Below are 20,786 nucleotides of genomic sequence, written 5' to 3'. Positions count from 1 at the left end.
GATCTGCAACAACAAATATGACATTCATACTTGCATCTTTTTAAAGTTTATTTATTTTGAGAGAGAAAGCACAAGCAGGTGAGGGGCAGAGAGAAGGAAAGACAGAATCCCAAGCAGGCTCCACACCATGAACACAGAGCCCAATGTGGGGTTGTTGAACCCATGAACTGTGAAATCATGACCTGAGCAGAGATCAAGAGTCAGATGCTTAACCAACTGAGCCACCCAGGCGCCCCCATACTTGCGTTTTAAAATTGGTGACAATCACAAGTTCTGCTTATACCACTACTATGGTTTGCTCTTACTTTCATAACGGAAGAAATCCTAAATTCCAGTGAGAGAATATGAAGTATAAAGATGCAACTTTTTTCCCCATCCAGATTCAGACTCTAGATTAAACAATATCACCACCTCTGGCCTCAAGATTACTGATAAAAAGCATTTAAAAACTGTCAAGTCAGGGGCTCCTTGCTGGTTCAGTCGGAAGAGCCTGAGATTCTTGATCCCTTTACTCTTTCACTCTGGCTTCTCTCAAGATATTCTGTTGGTCTTTCATTTTCTGCAGTTAGAAAATGATATGCCTACATGTTGTTTTGTTTTGAATTTGTCCCACATGATATCTATCCTCTCAGCTTCCTGGACCTGTGGTTCAGTGTCTCTAATTTTTGGAAGATTCTCAGCCATGATTATTTTGGCATTTCTTTTGCTCCATTCTCTTTCCCTTCTGGCATTCCAGTTACACCTTATGAAAGTATCCCACGGTTTTTGCAAGTTCTGCTGGTGGTTTTTTAGTTTTTTCTTTGCATTTGTTTGAGAGGTTTCTTTTCTTTTTAATTTTAGAGAGAGTGCACACAAGCAGGGGAGAGGGAGGGGCGAGAGAGAGAGAGAGAGAGAGAGAGAATCTCAAGCAGGCTCCACACTCAGCATGGAGCCCAATGAGGGGCTCAATCCCCCAACTGTGAGATCATGACCTTAGTCAAAAGAGTTAGATGCTCAACTGACTGAGCTACCCAGATGCCCCAATTTGAGAACTTTCTATTGTCAGATTCACGGATTCCTCCTAAACTGTTAAACCTACTAAGGAGCTCATGGAAGGTGTTCTTCATTTCTGTTACAGTGACTTCGATTTCTAGCACTTCCTTTTGATTCTTAATTTCCATTTCTCTGATTATATTACCCTTGTGTTCTTACATGTTGTCTTTTCCTATTAAAACCTTTAACATTAATCACGGTTATTTTAAATTCCTTGCTTGATAACTCCAAAATCTGTGTCCTTCCTGACTCTGGTTGTGATGACTGCTTTCTCTCTTCAGACTTCTTCTTGCCTTTTGGCATGCCTTGTAATTTTTTGTTGAAAGCCAGACCATTTTGTATTGGGTAACAGAAAGTGAGGTAAATAGGCGTCTATGAAGATTTATGGTAATCTGGCTAGGGAGTGAATGTGTTCAGTGTTTGCTGTAGTTACAGTGCCACAGGATTCAAATTCCTCTAGTGTCTGCTTTTGTCTCTTAACTTTGGGTTCCCCTCATTACTCCTCTGCAGTCTGTCTTGAATCTTTTTTTAAAAATTTTTTTGAAGTTTACTTAGAGAGGGAGAAAGAGAAGGGGAGGGGCAGAGAGAGAGGAAGAGAGAGAGAATCCCAAGCAGGATCTGTGCTGTCTGCCCAGAGCCTGACATAGGGCTCAAACTCATGAACCGTGAGATCATGACCTAGGCCGAAACCAAGAGTCAGACACGTAACCGCCTGAGCCACCCAGGTGCCCCTGTCTTGCATCTTTCAGCTGGAATCCACTGTGACTCTACTGGGGCCCTGCGGGTATGGGGGTAAAGAAGGGGGTTTGTGTGCATTCTATTATGTCCAGATCAAATCTCTGTGTTTTGGTGGGCCTGTGACCTCTACAAGTATTTCTGCAGTGGTATAGCCTTGCCCCTCTGCCCCTTCCTCCCTTCTCTGGCTACAGCATTCCCAGTCTGTTTCCTTGAGGTCTTGACCCTTGTTGACTGTATATATTTTCCCTCTTAGGTGAGATAGCAAGGCTGGAGGGGCTGGTGTGAGAAGAATGCCCTTCCCCCAACTGGGATAGGGCTCTGGCAAAGTCTTTTACCCTGGAGAGTGGGCCTTTGTAATAAAGAAGGTTCTGGGTGTATTTCACAATGATTACTCATCTCTCCCTGCCAGAGCCATATGGGGATCTCCCTTGATCTTCACTGTGGGTATCTGGGGGTAAAAAGCCCAAGAACATACGCAGTTCCTCTAACACTGCAGTCTCCAGGAATTTCTTACTCTCAGGCTAGACCACACTCAACCTCTGGCAATCCATTATTCCTGTGTAAGCGTTCCTACCAGTTTATGGCTCCAGCCCTTTCTGTTGCAGGAAAAGATTTTGACTATCAATTCTCTATGAGCCCCTCTCTCCAGACTTTGGGGTGATGGTTTGTTTGCCCTGCAATCTCAATTCTCTGATGGGTGGGTCCAGGAAAAGACACGGATTTTCAGTTTGTCCAGCTTTTATTTGTTGTAAGGACAAGAGTGCCAACTTTTAAGCTCTGTACATGTCAGAGCCAAAACTGGAAGTCCCCTTTATTCTGAACAGCCATTCCCTTCCCTCCATCTGAACTCCCGTGTCCCTTCTTGCTGTACCTTTCTCTGGCTATGCTAGCTGAGTCTTTTCATGATGATGTCGAAACAAGACTGAGTTTCTTGAGAAAAGAGGCCATGGTTAACCTCTTGCCTATGTTCCTATTTTGTACATGTGAAACGTCTAGTTCTGCTGTTTGACTTTATTGGATCCCTTCCATTTATGGCCTTCATTCTAACATTCTAACAGTACAAAGCATCTGGTGAGATGTTACCCAGTGTCCTCTAAACTTCCTTTTGTGCTTTTAATTTTTATTTATTTTTGAGAGAGAGACAGCGTGTGAGCAGGGGAGGAGCAGAGGGAGAGGGAGACACAGAATCTGAAGCAGGCTCCAGGCCCCCAGCTATTAGCACAGAGCCCTTGAACTCACGAACTGTGGGATCATGACCTGAGCTGAAGTTGGATGCTCAACCGACTGAGCGACCCAGGCGCCCCCCTTTTGTGCTTTTAAATGAATCATTGTCATCTCTGAATCAAGGTCTTCTTTTCTTAGCAAGGTTGGAATAATGCAAATTTCACTTACTGTAAATCGAGATTTGCAAAAGTAACTTCTCAAGATCTGAGAAGTCCTTACTCTTTTTTCCTTTTCATTTTTTTTAAGTTTTTATTTAAATTCCAGTTAGGGGCTCCTGGTAGGCTTAGTCAGTAGAGCTTGTGACTCTTAATTTCAGGGTTGTGAATTCAAGCCCCAGGTTGGGTGTGGAGTCCCACATTAAAAAATAAAGAGGGGCCACCTGGGTGGCTCAGTCGGTTAAGTGAAGGATTTTGGCTCAGGTCATGGATCTCACTGCTTACAAGTTTGAGCCGCCTTCGGGTTCTGTCCTGACATCTCAGAGACTGGAGCCTGCTTCAGATTCTGTGTCTCCCTCTCTCACTGCCCCTCCCCCCAACACTGTTTCTTTCTGAAATATAAACATTAAAAATTAAAAAAAAAAAAACAGATAAATTCCAGTTAGCTAACATACAGTGTAACACTAGTTTTAGGTATATAATACAGTCATCCCACAGTTCCAAAAAACACCCACTGCTCATCACAAATTCCCTCCTTAATCCCCATCACCTATTTAACCCATTCCCCCACCCACCTCCCCTCTGGTAACTATCAGTTTGTTCTATACAGTTAAGAGTCTGTTTCTTGGTTTGCCTTTCTTTTTCCCCCTTTGCTTGTTTTGCTTTTTACACTCCACATGAGTGAAATCATATATTTGTCTTTCTCTTGATTTCCTGACTTCGTTTTGTAATGACTTAAGTAGCTAGGTTAAGATCAAATCTGACCAAATCCTAGGAAAAGGGCCTTCTGGCTAAATGTCCAAACCTAGCTGTTGCAGAATTATCTAGGAAGCTTTAAAAAAAATTCTTGGACTCAGTCTTAGGGAGTAATTGTGGTATACAGCTAAGTGTAGAAAAATAAGATACCTCTGATCAGCGAGCTATTCATGTCCAAAAGGGCTTTTTTTACCCACATTTAATCTAACTAAAAAAACAAACAAAACTGATCCATTCATTCATTCATGTTCAGCCTAGAGGACACAGGAAATGTTATCAAAAATTCACTCTTCATTCGCTAAATTTATTGCGCACCAGGTAAGGGCTGGTTACCAAGTCACAGGCCCTGTCCAAAATAAGGAACTGTGCTCATGCATGGCTTTGAGAGTCAGACATCCGTACAACCCACATCCAGAGCCATCACATCCTGGGTAACTGTGAGCATGTCACTTAAGCTTGCAGGGCCTCAGTCTTCTCATCTATAAGGGAGAATATCACTTACTTCATAGGGTTCTGTGACAGAGATCATAAAGTGTTGAGGAAGACTTACACTCCATCCTCCTAAAGCAGTTTCTAGCTCATTTCCAGTCCAAACACTTGCACACTGAAATAATCACAGCTAGTACTCACTGAGCAGTTAACCTGTATGCCAGGCAGTGTTATGCTATCAGTCCAGCCACATGTCAAATTTTAACTGTGAAGGCCCGGAGGCCAGCAGCCTCCTCCTTGACTGGCTGTACTTATCCTCACTCCACTAACCAAAATAGACAAAGCAAGCTGAAACAACAGGACGAGGACTTTTTTTTTTTAAAAGATTTTATTTTTAAGTAACCTCTACCCCCAACATGGGGCTCAAACTCCTAACCCTGATATCTAGAGTCACATGCTCTACCGACTGAGTCAGCCAGGTGCCCCAGGACAAGGACTTTTAATCTAGAGGTGACCATAACAAGAGGGCTGAGCTTGAAAGCCACAGGATGTAATAAAAAGATGTGCCCCTCACCACCCCCCACCCCACATCCTCCTTACAGAGGTCATCATCACAACCAAGGGTCATGATGGTAGAACCTCCAAGAAGGAAGCCAAATACCAGATAAACCTATCTACGAACTGCCATGGATTTAATGGTGCCATTTGCTGCTACTACTAATGTATTGATCACTATCACTGCCATCAAATAATTAAGTCTTTATATGTCCCAGATACTGTTGTTCTGTGGAGTTTACACTTAGTCCTCAAAAACTCTAAGTTACTAAAGGTACCACTGATGCTCACCTTTTACAACTAACAGCCAAGATAAGGCAATTACTTACTGAGAGGACACAGCCTGAGACTCTTGTAACAGAACTTACTGCCAAATTAACTTCTACTTTTAGGAGACCCTTATGGGCTTCCAGAACCTCCTCCTATATGGTTAGAGTTAATTGCAACTACATTTTACTTCACAGGATTAAAGGTGTCCTTTTAAAATGGACCATGGTTTTAATTCTCTAAGAGACAACAGTGAGAAGTGCCTGCCCACATTAGGCAAAAACATATCACCTGAAATAAGCAACATTTCACCTAACTTGAAACTTTCAACTTTTTTTTTTTTTTTTTTTTGAGGGAGAGTGGGAGAGGGGCAGAGAGAAAGGGGATCAGAGGATCTGAAGCAGGCCATGTGCTGACAACAGCAAGTCCGAAGTGGGGCTCAAATTCACAAACTGTGAAAACATGTCCTGAGCCAAAGTTGGATGCTTAGCCGATTGAGCCACCCAGGTGCCCCAAAACCTTCAACTTTCTTTAAAAAACAAAACCAAAAAACTTTAATTAATGTTTATTTTTGAGAAAGAGAGAGTGTGAGTGGGGGAGGGGCAGACAGAGAGGGAGACAGAATTCTAAGCAGGCTCCAGGCTCCAAGCTGTCAGCACAGAGCCCGACGTGGAGCTTGAATTCATGAACCTTGAGATCATAACCTGAGCCAAAGTCAGACACTTAACTGACTGAGCTATAGAGCGCCCCCAAATCTTCAAATTTCTAAGGATTATACCTACCCTAATGCAATTGTAGAGGTTAAAAGTAAGCAGGCCAGGGGCACCTGGGTGGCTCAGTCAGTTAAGCGTCCAATTTCGGCTCAAGTCAGGATCTCACCATTTGTGAGTTCAAGTCCCGCATCAGGCTCTGTGCCGACAGCTTGGAGCCTGGAGCCTGCTCTGGATTCTGTGTCTCCCCCTCTCTATGCCCCTCCCCCACTTGCACTCTCTCTCTCAAAAACAAATAAACATTAAAAAAAAAAAGTAAGCAGGCCAGTACAACCCATCCTAAGCCACATTATTCCTTTGTCTATAAATGATCAAAATCAAAAGAATTCCAGTGAGCAGAAACGTCCACACTACTGAGGTTTTTCTGTTGTAGGAGGCAGTCCTGTGCGCTGTGGGAGGTTTAACAGCATGTCTAACTTCTGCCCACCAGATTCCAATAGCATTCCCCAGTTCTGACAACCAAAAATGTCTCAAGATATTGCCAAATTGCCCTGGGGGCAAACTCATCTCTGCTTGAGAAACACTGCTTGAGAGGAACTGATTCAGAGCTACCATGACTCTGTTCTGCATACCAAAAACCGACAGCCTTTTGAGTTTACTTCTCTAGCTCCCTGAAATAAAGTTCACATGTTGTTTAGCTTTGTACCTTCTTAATTTATAGTAACAGAAATGTCCAGTTTATGGAATTGTGAAATATTATTTAAGCAACAAAAGGTCTTACAGGGCTGCTCTAATTCCTAGGACTTCCAGTCTGCTAGGTGGACATCCTAGTCTGGCTAAGACCAAAGCTGGTCCTCTCAAATGAACTGACCTGTCTCTAGAGGAGACGCCACTGGAGTGGGCAGGCGAACCTTCCTTACCTCGTGGTTTAACTCTAGGTCACAATGGGACCCTCCCAAACCACCAGATGTTGTTCAAATTCAAATCAGAGACCACATTCTGGCTGCAAAGGTCTGGCTACAACACAAGTTAGACAGCAAGGAGTCATGCATTTTCTGGTTTCTTATCACTTATACAAGTCGGGCTAGAACGCTGTGCCCTTCTCCCTTGATTAAAGAGGATAAAGTGTGCCACCATCCCAAGCCAAATTAAAGAGAAAGCGTGAATCTGCTGATCAAGAAAAGCGTTATTATACCCTTGCTAAGTTTGTTTAAACAAGTCACTTAGATGAACTAGGAAAAAAATTCCTCTGAAAAACAGGAGGCACAGTGTTGACTTATCTTAAAAGGCCTTTTAAGAATGACTTGAGATTACAAAGCATTTTTCAAATACACAAAGTGCTTCATAACAACTCAGTAAGCTTTAAGGAATGCTTCTTTTAGTACATCACTTTTTTTGTTGTATAAAAGAAAATAACCCCAATTCAAAGGGTGGTAGCATATTTGATATCACCCCTGTTTAAGAGGAATGGAGTTACAGGAATGAGAAGTATATAATTAGTAAATAATCCCTCTCAACAAGTGAGTTAAGTAGGACAGCCGTAAAGGGGGAAAAAAAGAAGCTGGAGGCAACACAATCAGTGCATATCAGAAATGCATTTTTATTTTTATTTGAAAACAACTTAAATTTTTAGACAAATGATTTTAGTATATAAATTGGATTTTGTTTTTATACAGAATATAAAGATTTCCCTCATTGATCTTCCATGTGAAGGGTATTACAAGCCTGAAGGGAGATACTTTCTGCACACAAGTGTGTATCTCACACGTAGGGGACTGGAAACCAATGGTGTAGTGCTTCTACACATAAATTAGGACAAGTGACATCACATATTAAAAAGGGGTAAGAGAAATATTCTAGTTAATCAGATTCAAGAAGCAAACAGGACACAAAAACTGTGCAGATAAGACCAAGTCAGTAACTTTAGTTAGGACACTGCAGATCATACTGGAGTAACAGGTTTGTGGGGTTATAGCGTGTACCACATTAAAACAGCAAGGAAGAGCGAGAAAGGCTGGAACAAGGGATTTTCACTAAAGCAAATTAACTTGTCAACTGCCAAAACAAAACAAAACAAAACTGAGCATATGAATGTTAGTATACTGAAGGCATGTTATACCAGTTTCTGTGCAGCATGCTAAAAGTTAGATAGAACTTCTTCACTGGTGCATACGAATCATTAATAGTCACAGGAGGTTTTTTTTTTTTTGCCCCTTCTCACCAAATCTCAGGCATGTCTTATTTTAGATGGAGTATAGCTTTTATCTATAATTTCGTCCTGTAAAAACATGTGAAGACAACGTTCATTCTGTGCCAGAGGATGACCAGCGACCCTAGGAATAAAAATTACAAATTTAGTCCCAATACTTTATAAAAGTGGGGTCAGGAGTCACACACACATATTCTATAGTTAAAAAGCATGTATGATTTAGCAATAATAAGTGTTATTCTGGACTGCCCATTAGGCTATGCTCTATCAACTAATGGGAAATTTCCTTTGGTTCACAAGGGTCATTTAGAAAACATTTAATCACTGTATTTGCACTGCTTCTGGCACATGTACCCAATAAACTTCTTTATATAGCAGTTTGTACATTCACAAAAAACCTAAATGAATTTTAATGTTAAAAGTGAAACATGTCATTAATTCTAAGAACCCATTTTAAAGAAGGAAAAGATATAGGATCAAAATTAGAAATATACTGAATTTGAAAAAAAAAAATACACTGAAGTTCAATAAAAGCCCAAAACACTAAGAAAGAGTGTGTCCAGGTTTTTCTTCTTTTTCCTTTTTTTGGCCTGCCTTAAAGGTTCCCATTGCAGACTAAACACAAGATCAAAATGGGTAACCAGACTTCTATTTCTGAATTCAAAAGTACCTCAGCTAACACTACCTTCTCCAAAAAGAAAGCGTGTTCATAAAAGACAATGAAGGCTATGTGCTAAACTAAAAGTTAAAGGCTTTGTACAACTTTCCCTCCTGTTTACCACTCACAGATCTTCAAATTACTAAAAATTGAAGTTGTTGGTTAGTATGTAACCTCGTACAACTATATTCTTCAGCATTTGACTTCATTTGGTCAAATTTAAGGCCAATGCACAATTTATAGCAAGCCCCTTCCTGACATCAGCTCTGTTACTTTGGCTTTTAAAAATGGCTATATTTCAAATTAAGAATAAAATTAAAAGCTAGAAATTTTGGTTTAAGAGTTCCTAAACTAAAAGATAAACAATTGAAAGTCTTCTTACATTTTGGAAAGAAACATTCTGCTGTGAAAATTTTGAATGTGCACCTTTACACAAGACATGCTGATAATACCTCCATTTGCAATCAAACAAAATGATTGCAAGTGTACCGCAAGTTTTATTGTTCATGCTAGAACATACCTTAAATGAGAAAGAATCATAAGTAAAACTATTTTTTAAATGCTGCAATTTTAAATGTAATTTGCATAAATTAACCAAGAAAAACAAATACAAAACTTAGGTCAACACAAAGATACTCATTTTAATCACTCAATTGTGTTAATATTTATCACATGATATTCAACTTGTTATACACTTTTACTTTATTTAAATGATACAAAATGTTAGTTAGGAAATGGCCAAAAAAGAAAAGCAATACTACAGTTTAGCTTAATATCTAAATTTTGAGTATTTGCTTAAAGTTGTCTCAGAACACTATTCGCTCTTATACCTCTTGAGGTACAGAAAGTACTTACTTGTTTATAAACTGCTCCAGCCCTTGCTTCCTTTCTTCAATAAAATTATCATCAAATATTCCATCATCTCCTCTGAAAGGAAGCTGACGCAAAAATGCTTTTCCAGGGAGCGGGGGAACTACAACCTAAAAAAACATAGGAAAGTTCTTGAAGATGCTGACTGGGTTGTGAAAATTTATAGAGCACAACATGAAGACAAAGTATATGTTCACTGTGACAGCTATTCCACTGTTTAACTAGTTTAAATAAAAAAATCAGTAAAGAACACATTGAAAAAAAAACCACACTAAAAAACAGTCAATGTTTTGGAGGCAAGATAACCAAAAGTAGACAGAATAAATAGCCCATTAGATCAATGCTCCTTAATGGCATGGCCCATAGCTTAAGGTTTTCCTGAACTTATTGAAGCATAAGTATACAAAAAGAGCATTCAAGCAATGCTGAAATGAAGCCTACGATGCCTCCAGTTTTGATGCCACTCAGGGAAGACCATGCTTTATTACAATGAAAAACTACAGAGATCAAAATCAACTTTCAATTAATGAAGAAATAAAATATTAACAACATTCTCTCCAGCATGGGCAGATAAGAATTCTGTGGTCTATTTCCTCTACCTCATACCATCTTCATACAGTCTTTCCTACTTGTGTTTGAGGTGATGATAAAAAAGTCAACAATTCTGTCACCATGCTTCCATTTTTTTTTTTTTTTTAATGTTTACTTGAGAGAGAGAGACAGCACACATGCAAGTAGGGGGAGGGACAGAGAGAAAGATAGGAGAGAGAGAGAGAATCCCAAGCAGGCTCCACACTGTCAGCAAAGAGCCTGACGCAGGGCTCCATCTCCTGAAGCATGAGATCATTACCTGAGCTGAAATCAAGAGTTGGATGCTTAACCGACTAAGCTGCTCAGGTGCCCCACACTTCCTTTTTCTATGTTAAGAAACATGTCAACATTCTCCCAAATCTACTACTCCATCTTTCCCCAAAGACCTGTCATTTCTTTCTTCCTACATAGCAATATCCTATTTTTCCCCTTCAAAGTCTAACTATCCTCTAGGGTCAACTTATACTGATCTCTTCTAGGAATTATCTAGAGCTCAAATATTTGAGTTAAATAGCACCTAGCTACTTACTTCTCAGGTTAGTTAGGGTTTCTCGCCCATGGCACTATTAACATTTTGAGTCACATTATTCTTTGTAGAGGGGGGAGAGTAGGGGAAGGAGTTTCTTGGTGCACTGCAGAATGTTTAACAGCATCCCAGGCCTCTACCCACTAGACTGGGTAGCACCCAGTAGTGACAATAAAAACAGTCTCCAGACCCTGTCAAATGTCTCCTGGGGGATAAAACAGGCACTGGTGGAAAACCAACTTATCCTACTAATGCCTTCAAATCAAGGATCCTGTCTCAGGCTTCCTATGGTTATTTAAAGAAAAGTTGGGCACACAACACAACAGACACTCAAATATCTGTTAAATGACTAACCACTTAGCAGGATCCATATCTTACACCAAAACAGAGAGAAGGTATAAGTGACAAATCAAACAAGAAGAAATATAAATAGTAAACAGAAGTAATTGTACATACCCTAAAAGAGGAAAAATTTTAAACCCCTGATGCAGTTTCTATCCCAAAACAATAACCCAGCTGGGTAAAAAAAGGGAAAGAGCAACACAACTTCATAAAGAATAGCAAAGAACAAAATGACAGCAAAAAAGAAACACAAAACCAAATACCCAACATAAAATTCATGATTCCTTCCTAAATGTTCTCTCCAGGACCAATGATTAACACATCTAGAGATTTGTCTCTGTAACTCTGCCTCAGTATTCTTGAATCTCTCTCCCTACATTGATATTTGTGAAGTAGAGTGTTAAAACCTGCAGAGACCTTACAACTGAGAAACACATCATGACCATTAACAGAGCTCCAGCAGAATGGCTTTTCTGAAGGACAGGGGAAAACATCTGTATCTATGAAACTACTATTAAAAAAAGAATCTAGAACCAATGCACTAAACAAACGACTACCATTAATTCAGGACATAATTCAGCATGAAATTTAAGATCAGTATGTATTATCTGCAGAGATATATTCTTCCTAACATAATATTCAAAACAGTCACTGAAATGGATGGTGAGGTTGTAGGTAACAGGATTTAATGATCTACAAAAATCTTGAGTGGCTTGCCCAGCTAAGAGTCCAAAGATCCTCTTCAACATCAAATTAGTTTTGCTGAACAAGTCTGGAAAGATCTAGTTAGAATTTTTTTATTTTTTTTATTTTTTAATTTTTCATTAATAATTTATTTACTTTTTAAAATTATATCCAAGTCAGCATATGGTGCAACAATGATTTCAGGAGTAGATTCCTTAATGCCCCTTACCCATTTAGCCCACCCCCCCCCATCCCCTCCAGCAATGCTCCATATTTAAGAGTCTCTTATGTTTTGTCCCCCTCCCTGTTTTTTATTGTTTTTGTTTCCCTTCCCTTATGTTCTTAAAGTCCTCATATGAGTAAAGTCATATGATATTTGTCTTTCTCTAATTTCGCTTAGCACAATACCCTCTAGTTTCATCCATGTAGTTGCAAATGGCAAGATTTCATTCTTTTTGATTGCCGAGTAATACTCCATTGTATATATACCACTTCTTCTTTATCCATTCATCCATTGATGGACATTTGGGCTCTTCCCATACCTTGTCTATTGTCAGTAGTGCTGCTATAAACATTGGGGTTCATGTGCCCCTTCAACACAGCATACCTGTATCCCTTGGATAAATACCTAGTAGTGCCATTGCTGGGTCATAGGGTAGTTCTATTTTTAATTTTGTGAGGAACCTCCATCCTGTTTTCCAGAGTGGCTGCACCAGTTTGCATTCCCACCAGCAGTGCAAAAGAGATCCTTTTTCTCCACATCCTCGCCAACATCTGTTGTTGCCTGAGTTGTTAATGTTAGCCATTCTGACAGGTGTGAAGTGGTATCTCATTGTGGTTTTGATTTGTATTTCCCTGATGATGAGTGGTGTTGAGCATTTTTTCATGTGTCGGCCATCTGGATGTCTTCTTGGGAGAGGTGTCTATTCATGTCTTTTGCCCATTTCTTCACTAGATTATCTGTTTTTTGGGTGTTGAGTTTGATACATTCTCTACAGATTTTGGATACTAACCCTTTATCTGATACTTCTCCCATTCCATCAGTTGCCTTTTAGTTTTGCTGATTATTTCCTTTGCTGTGCAGAAGCTTTTTATTTTGATGAGGTCCCAGTAGTTCATTTTTGCTTTGGTCTCCCTTGCCTTCAGAGACGTGTTGAGTAAGAAGCTGTTGCTGCCAAGGTCAAAAAAGTTTTTGCCTGCTTTCTCCTTGAGGATTTTGATGGCTTCCTGTCTTACATTTAGGTCTTTCAACCATTTTGAGTTTATTTTTATGTATGGTGTAAGAAAGTGGTCCGGGTTCATTTTTCTGCATGTCACAGTCCAGTTTTCCCAAAACCATTTGCTGAAGAGACTGTCTTTATTCCATTGGATATTCTTTCCTGCTCTGTCAAAGATTAGTTGGCCATATATTTGTGGGTTCATTTCTGGGTTCTCTATTCTGTCCCATTGATTTGAGTGTCTGTTTTTGTGCCAGTACCATATTGTCTTAATGATTACAGATTTGTAATACAGCTTGAAGTCTGATAGAATTCTTATACCAATCTAATCATCATTGATCCAAAGATACGTGTGTACACGTGGGGTTAGAAGTAGACAGGAAAATACTTGGCCAGCATAATATAGTGAAAGCATACTAAAATAAAAGCTAAAAAGATATCACTATAAATGACCAGTAAACACAATAAATATCATCTACTTCCTAGCCTCATATAACAGATCTTATTTAATTAAAAATACTTATAAACAGGGGCTCCTGGGTGGCTCACTCAGTTAAGCATCCGACTTCGGCTTGGGCCATGGTCTCACAGTTCGTAAGTTTAAGCCCCGTGTTGGGCTCTGTGCTGACAGCTGGAGCCTGCTTTGGATTCTGTGTCTCCATCTCTCTCTGCTCCTCCCCCACTCACACTCTGTCTCCCTCTCTCAAAAATAAAAACTAAAAAAAAATTTAAAAATTAAAAAAAAAAAGGTACTTAAAATAACTTAATAGTTCTTAGCAATACTATAATGAAAATACAACTTTCACATAGGTTAAATCCCTCAGAGATTTAACTGGTCTATTGTTAAAACTGAAGTATTGTGCTTCAAAGGACAGTAATAAGTGGAAACAATTCACAGATAAAGAGATTTTGGCAAATCAACTATCTTGTAAGAGACTTTTAAGAGTTTTTTGTATATTCTAGGTACAACTCAATAATAAAGACAAAACACTTGATTAAATGGGCAAAGGATCTGAAAAAAATATATATATATAACTGATAATAAATATAAATATAAATAAATAAATATATATATACATATATATCTGATAAATACATGGAAAGATGATCAACATCATCAGCCACTGGGAAATGAAAATTCAAACCATAATGATATTCCAACTTCACACATACTAGGACAGCTATAATAAAGAAGACATAATAGTTATGTGTTGGTGAGGATGTGGAGTACACGGGAACTCTCACACATTGTCGGTGGGAATGTAAAATGGTGCAGCTGCTTTGGTAAACAGTCTGGGAGTTCCTCAAAATTAAAGAGAGTTGTCACAGGACCCAGTAAATCCACTTCTAGGTATATACTCAAGATAAATGAAAATATATGTCCAAACAAAAACCTGTAAACAAATGTTCACAGCAGCATTATCTATAATAGTCAAAAAGTAGAAACAACCGAATGTCTGCAAACTGATTAATAAATGTGTTATATCCACACAACAGAATATTATTATTGGGCAATGAAAAGAAATGAGTTAAGAAAAAAAGAAGTAGTGGGGCCCGTAGGTGGCTCAGTCAGTTGAGCGTCCAACTTCGGCTCAGGTCATGATCTCACAGTCTGTGAGTTCGAGCCCCGCATCGGGCTCTGGGCTGATGGCTCAGAGCCTGGAGCCTGCTTCGGATTTTGTGTCTCCCTCTCTCTCTGCCCCTCCCCTGCTCATGCTCTGTCTCTCTCTGTCTCAAAAATAAATAAAAACATTAAGAAAAAAATTAAAAAAAAAAAAGAAAAAAAGAAGTAGTGTTTAATGTTGAAAACACACTCAGTGAAAGAAGCCAGACACAGAAGGCTAAATATTCTATGCTATTTATATGAAATGTCCAGAACAAGCAAATCCATAGAGAAAGTAGATTAATGGCTGTATAGGGTTGGGTGAGGAGGGGCTGGGGGAGAAATTGGTAGCGACTACTAATAGGTATGGGATTTCTTTTATGGAGTAATTAAGATGTTCTAAAACTGACTAGTGATTGTTGCACAACTTTATGAATATATCAAGAACCACTGAATTTTACTCTTCAAAGTTTATTTTTATTTATTTATTTTGAGAGAGAGAATGTATGTGTGAGCAGGGGGAGGCACAGAGAGAGAGGAGAGAGGAAATCCCAAGCAGCCTCCGTGCTGTCAGCACAGAGCCCGATTTAGGGCTCAATCTCACAAACAATGAGATCAAGACCTAAGCTGAAATCAAGAGTCAGATTCTTAACCAACTGAGCCACCCAGGGGCCCCTGAATTTTATACTTTAAATGGGTGAATTGTATGGCATGTGAATTATATGTCAATAAAGCTGTTATTTTTTCAAACAGTGCTATATACATTCACCAAATGTTTATTAAACACTCCAACATGCCATGCACTATGTTAAGCAAAGCCCAAAGCCCATCAAGACACTTCTTCCCGTAAGTCAGAGAAAGACAAATACTGTATGATCTCACTTATAGGTGAAATCTAAAATAAATCAAACTCATAGCAACAGAGAGTAGCAGAGACTAGTGGTTGCCAGGGATTGGCAGGTGGGAGAAATGGTAACATGCTGGTCAAAAGGTACAAACTTCCAGTTATAGGATGAGTAAGTTCTGAGGATCTAAAGTAGAGCATGGGGAGTATAGTTAACAATAATGTATCATATATTTAAAAATTGCCAAGAGAAGCATATCTGAAATGTTCTTACCACCACCACCACGAAAAAAAAAGTAACTATGTGAAGTGACGGTATAGTAACTAAGCTTATTGAGTTCATCATTTCACAATATATACATATAACAAATCATTATACTGTATGCCTTAAACTTACATAATGTTATCTGTCAATTATATCCTAATTTTATTATTTAAAAAAAATTTTTTTTTAGTGTTTACTTTTGAGAGAGAGAGAGATAGAGAGAGGGTGCGAGCAGGGGAGGGGCAGAGAGAGAGAGAGAGACACAGAATCCAAACCAGGCTCCAAGCTCCGAGCTGTCAGCATAGAGCCCAGCATGGGGCTTGAATTCATGAACTGTGATGTGAGACCATGACCTGAGCTCAAGTCAGATGCTTAACCGACTGAGCCACCAGGCACCTCAATTATATCTCAATTTTAAAGCTGGGGAAAAAGGACACTTCTTCCCTATGGTCATAAAACATTTCTTCTTTGTTACCCATAACTTTTCTAACTTGGTTTGTACATTTAGAGCTTAAAACCATGTAATTTATACACAGTTATAAATTTTTATTCCTAGACAGCCAAATGTTTCAACTCCATTTACTGAATATAAATTCTTTTCCCTACTGAATGACAATGTTATTTTTGTTCTGAACTAAATTTCTAATAAACACGTAAGTCAGCTTCTAAGATCTATACATTCATTCTAAGTTCTACTACATTCAACTAATCTATTTGCCTATTCCTAAAGCAATAGCAAACTATTTTAATTACTATAGCTTAAGATAAACTCTGATGTCTGCATATGCTTATTAGTACATGCTGAAAATAATTTCTGACTCTTCTTGAGCTTTCTTGGATTGTAAAGCTCAGATATAAATCTGCAAGTTCATTAAAAAAACATTAAGATTTCTGTTAGAATTTTATGAATTCATAAGTAAGTTAGGAGGTAATGCTTTACTTTGATCAGGTTTACTGCTAAAATGTCACCTCTAAGTGAGGGCTTCCTTTGACTACTCTATAAAGTACTCTCCTGGAATTCCTTGCTTCCTATAGTTTTTGGTTTTTTTAGAACATATTCCTATCAGACATACTATATATCTTACTATTTTTTCTGCTTTTCCTTCACCACAACCCCAACTTTCCCAATTGAATGTAAACATCATAGAAGTGGGAACTTAATTTATTCACAGCTCTATCTATAACTCATAGAACATAAAGAATTAGCTCTCAAATGTTTACAGAGTAAATGTTTACAGAGTAAAAATAAAACAAGTTTAAAAAAAGTGAATATTCCATGGAAATGCAAGCTGGTGCAGCCACTCTGGAAAACAGGATGGAGGTTCCTCAAGAAACTAAAAATAGAACTACCCTACGACCCAGCAACTGCACTACTAGGCATTTATCCAAGGGATACAGGTGTGCTGTTTTGAAGGGACAAATGCACCCCCATGTTTATAGCAGCACTATCAACAATAGCCAAAGTATGGAAAGAGCCCAAATGTCCATCGATGGATGAATGGATAAAGAAGATGTGGTATGTATATACAATGGAGTATTACTCAGCAATCAAAAAGAATGAAATCTTGCCATTTGCAACTTACGTGGATGGAACAGGAGGGTATTATGCTAAGTGAAATTAGTCAGAGAAAGACAAAAATCATATGACTTCACTCATATGAGGACTTTAAGATACAAAACAGATGAACATAAGGAAAGGGAAACAAAAATAATATAAAAACAGGGAGGGGGACGAAACAGAAGAGACTCATAAATATGGAGAACAAACTGAGAGTTACGGGAGGGGGGATGGGCTAAATGGGTAAGGGGCACTAAGGAATCTACTCCTGAAATCACTGTTGCACTATATGCTAATTTGGATGTAAAGTTAAAAAAAAAAAAAATAAAACAAGTTAAAAAAAAAAGTGAATATTCCAAAACAAGAATGTAGTATTTCTAAGTTTTGAAATTTTCTTTACATGGTCTTACATTTCTTTTTTACTCATAAACATTTTATACTTTGATAGTCTTTTTTTTTAAAAATTTTATTTATTTATTTTGAAAGAGAGAGCAAGAATGAGCAGGGGAGGTGGAGAGAGAGAATTCCAAGCAGGCTCTGCACTGTCAGCGCAGAGCCCCCATGCAGGGCTCAAAGCCATGAATTGTGAGATCATGACCTGAGCCAAAATTAAGAGTCAGACAACTGACCGAGCCACCCAGGTGCCCCTATACTTTGATAGTCTGTTGAGTAAAGTTGTTTTTCCTTTAAATTTTGATGGAATGCTATGATTTGTGTATATTGTTCTCTATCCAGCCACAGGTCTGGTTAAGGAAGTTTTCCTTCCGCTTCAACTTATCACACTTGAGAAATGAGTAGAAGCGACCCTACTTCAGGGCTCCTACCATTATCAACTTGTTTCCTATTACACTCTAGTCACAAAGTAACTTTTCATCATTCTGAGCACACCATGCCCTTCCAGAACTCTATGTTGTTGATGTTCTTCTGACATAGGGCTGAAATAAGGGACTAGTAGGAGACCTTGCCTTACTGATTTTTTTTGCAGCCAAAGTCACCAAATTTTCTTTTAAGAGGAGATGATTCTTACCAAGGTATTTAACAGTTTTAAAATTGCATGTAGTTGGGCACCTGAGTGGCTCAGTCAGTTAAGCGTCTGACTCTTGATTTCAGTTCAGGTCATGATTTGACAGTTCATAAGTTTGAGCCCTGCATCGGTGACAGTGCAGAGCCTGTTTAGGATTCTCTCTCTCTCCCTCTCTTTCTGTCCCTCCCCTGCTCTCTCTCAAAATAAATAAATAAACTTGAAAAAAAACCGCATGTAGCAACCTATGAGACCATGACCGTCATTTAAAAAGCTAAGCTGAAGAAAGACATATCACAGAGTAAGGTAAGTACTGGTTTTTGAAAATTTTTGTTATATATACATGTGTGATGATGAAATAAAATATTTATTATGAGTCAGTAAAAAAACCCTGGAAATCCACTGATACATGAGATGTATTAAGGAAGACAAACTTGGCAAGGAGTGTGTGGGAGGGCAAGACTGAATAGGAAGATGAGGGAAAGGAAGGAAGTAATAGCAAAAAAGTTCTAAGAAGTAAGTGTTACTCAACTATGACTTAGTAAAGACCTCAACTGGGCCTTTAAGTAAACAAGAAAGAGTTCTGAGCAAAAATTAGACTTCTTCTATCTCCCGTAAGATAAAATCGAACTCCTTGAAATGAAGAAATCAAATATGCTTTTACCTCCTTCATTCTAGGTAAGTTTTCTGAAAGGTTCTTAAACATTAAAAGTCAGAGTGTTTTGCTTTAAAGTCCTATTGCAAATAATTCTTACCTTGCTCTCTCTTTCTAATTCACTTCGCAGCCACTCAAAGTCACTGTATCTTCTTCTAACAGTAGATTCCTTCAGCTTGAAAATAGGCAGATTTGTCTGAAATTAAAAAAAAAATCATTCCTAAGTTGAAGCATGGGACAGGGACTTCAAAATAAGGAGGCTGGGGGATCTGTTTGTCAAATTGATAATATGGCAAGCCTGGTTATCTTAAGATAAGAAAATCATGAAGTTATCAAGATGACATTTTTACTTCTAACAAAATAAAACTCCACTAAATGTTAAAAACGTGTATCATTTACACTACAGTACAGTTTATTTATTTTTAATTTTTAGAGAGAGGGAAAGAGAATCTCAAGCAGGTTCCAAGCACTCAGCACGGAGCCCGATATGGGGCTTGATCCCACGACCCTGGAATCATGACTTGAGCTGAAATCAAGAGTGGGACACTCAAACCAATTAAGCCACCCTGGCACCCCTAGAGCACAACCTTTAAAATGCATGTCTGTACATATGCTTTAGGATATCATTCTGCCTGAGGTCAGCTACATAAATATAGTCCATTTTTTTTTTTCTATTTCAGTGAGCTGTACAAATGTCAACTGAACACGAGTGAGAATAAAGCTATCTCCGACTGCTTTGAGCTGGTTTAGATAGTACCTTACTATACAATGCTCACAGGGGAAAGAGACCTTAACTACTTTGAAATGGAATAAAAAATATTTTGTTATTATGACTAGATTAGATGCTTCACAATAAAATAAAGGATTATTCTTTATTATATATATAATTATATATATGAATTTACATATACGTACATACATATATACATATATATATACAAACACATATATATACATATATACATATACATATATATATACATATACATATACATATATACATATACATATATATATAAAAATTTACATCCCAGTTAGCATATAGTGCAATAATGATTTCAGGAGTAGAATCCAGTGATTCATCCCCTACATGTAACACCCAGTTATTATCCCAACAAGTATTCTCCTTAATACTCCTTGCCCATTTAGCCCATCCCTCCACCCATAATCCCTCCAGCAACCTTCTGTTTGTTCTCTATATTTAAGAGTCTCTTATGTTTTATCCCCCTCCCTGTTTTTATATTATTTTTGCTTCCCTTCCCTTATGTTCATCTGTTTTGTGTCTTAAATTCTACATGAGTGAAGTCATATATTTGTCTTTCTCTAATTTCACTTAACATAATACACTCTAGTTCCATCCATGTTATTGCAAATGGCAAGACTAATTTTTTTTTTTAATGTTTATTTCTGATAAAGAAAGAGACAGAGAGAATCTGAAGCAGGCTCCAGGTTCCAAGTTGTCAGTGCAGAGCCCAATGTGGGGCCCAAACCCATGAACCGTGAGATCCTGACGTGAACTGAAGTTGGATGCTTAGCCAACTGAGCTACCAGGTGCCTCAAGACGTCATTCTTTTTGATGGCCAAGTAATACTCCATTGTGTTTATATATACCACATCTTCTTTATCTATTCATCTGTTGATGGATATTTGGGCTCTTTCCATACATTGGCCGTTATCGATAGCACTGATATAAACATTGGGGTGCATGTGCCCCTTGAAAACAACATACCTGTATCCTTTGGATAAATACCTAGTAGTGCAATTGCTGGGTCATAGGGTAGTTCTAATTTTTTGAGGAACCTCCATACTGTTTTCCAGAGTGACTGCACCAGTTTGCATTCCCACCAACAGTGCAAAAATGTTCCTCTTTTTCCACA

At 38.4% G+C, this 20,786-nt stretch overlaps 1 protein-coding gene across 1 annotated transcript in view; it reads right to left on the bottom strand.

Annotated features, from left to right (window-relative positions):
- Window positions 1-7,441: 7,441 nt before the first annotated feature.
- Window positions 7,442-20,786, bottom strand: part of SNX3 (sorting nexin 3) — a 49,824-nt gene continuing 36,479 nt past the window's right edge. Inside the window, exons 2-4 of the mRNA XM_027057145.2 lie at window positions 19,010-19,105; window positions 9,589-9,713; window positions 7,442-8,199 (exon numbers count right to left, since the gene is read on the bottom strand). Of these exons, the coding sequence (XP_026912946.1) occupies window positions 8,094-8,199; window positions 9,589-9,713; window positions 19,010-19,105 (327 nt within the window). The 3' untranslated portion in view covers window positions 7,442-8,093. The remainder of the gene's footprint in view (window positions 8,200-9,588; window positions 9,714-19,009; window positions 19,106-20,786) is intronic.

Source organism: Acinonyx jubatus, chromosome B2, assembly GCF_027475565.1.
Source record: "Acinonyx jubatus isolate Ajub_Pintada_27869175 chromosome B2, VMU_Ajub_asm_v1.0, whole genome shotgun sequence".
Taxonomy (NCBI): Eukaryota; Metazoa; Chordata; class Mammalia; order Carnivora; family Felidae; genus Acinonyx; species Acinonyx jubatus.
Note: the sequence above shows the minus strand (reverse complement) of the source record. Positions and strands in the feature narration are given on the sequence as shown.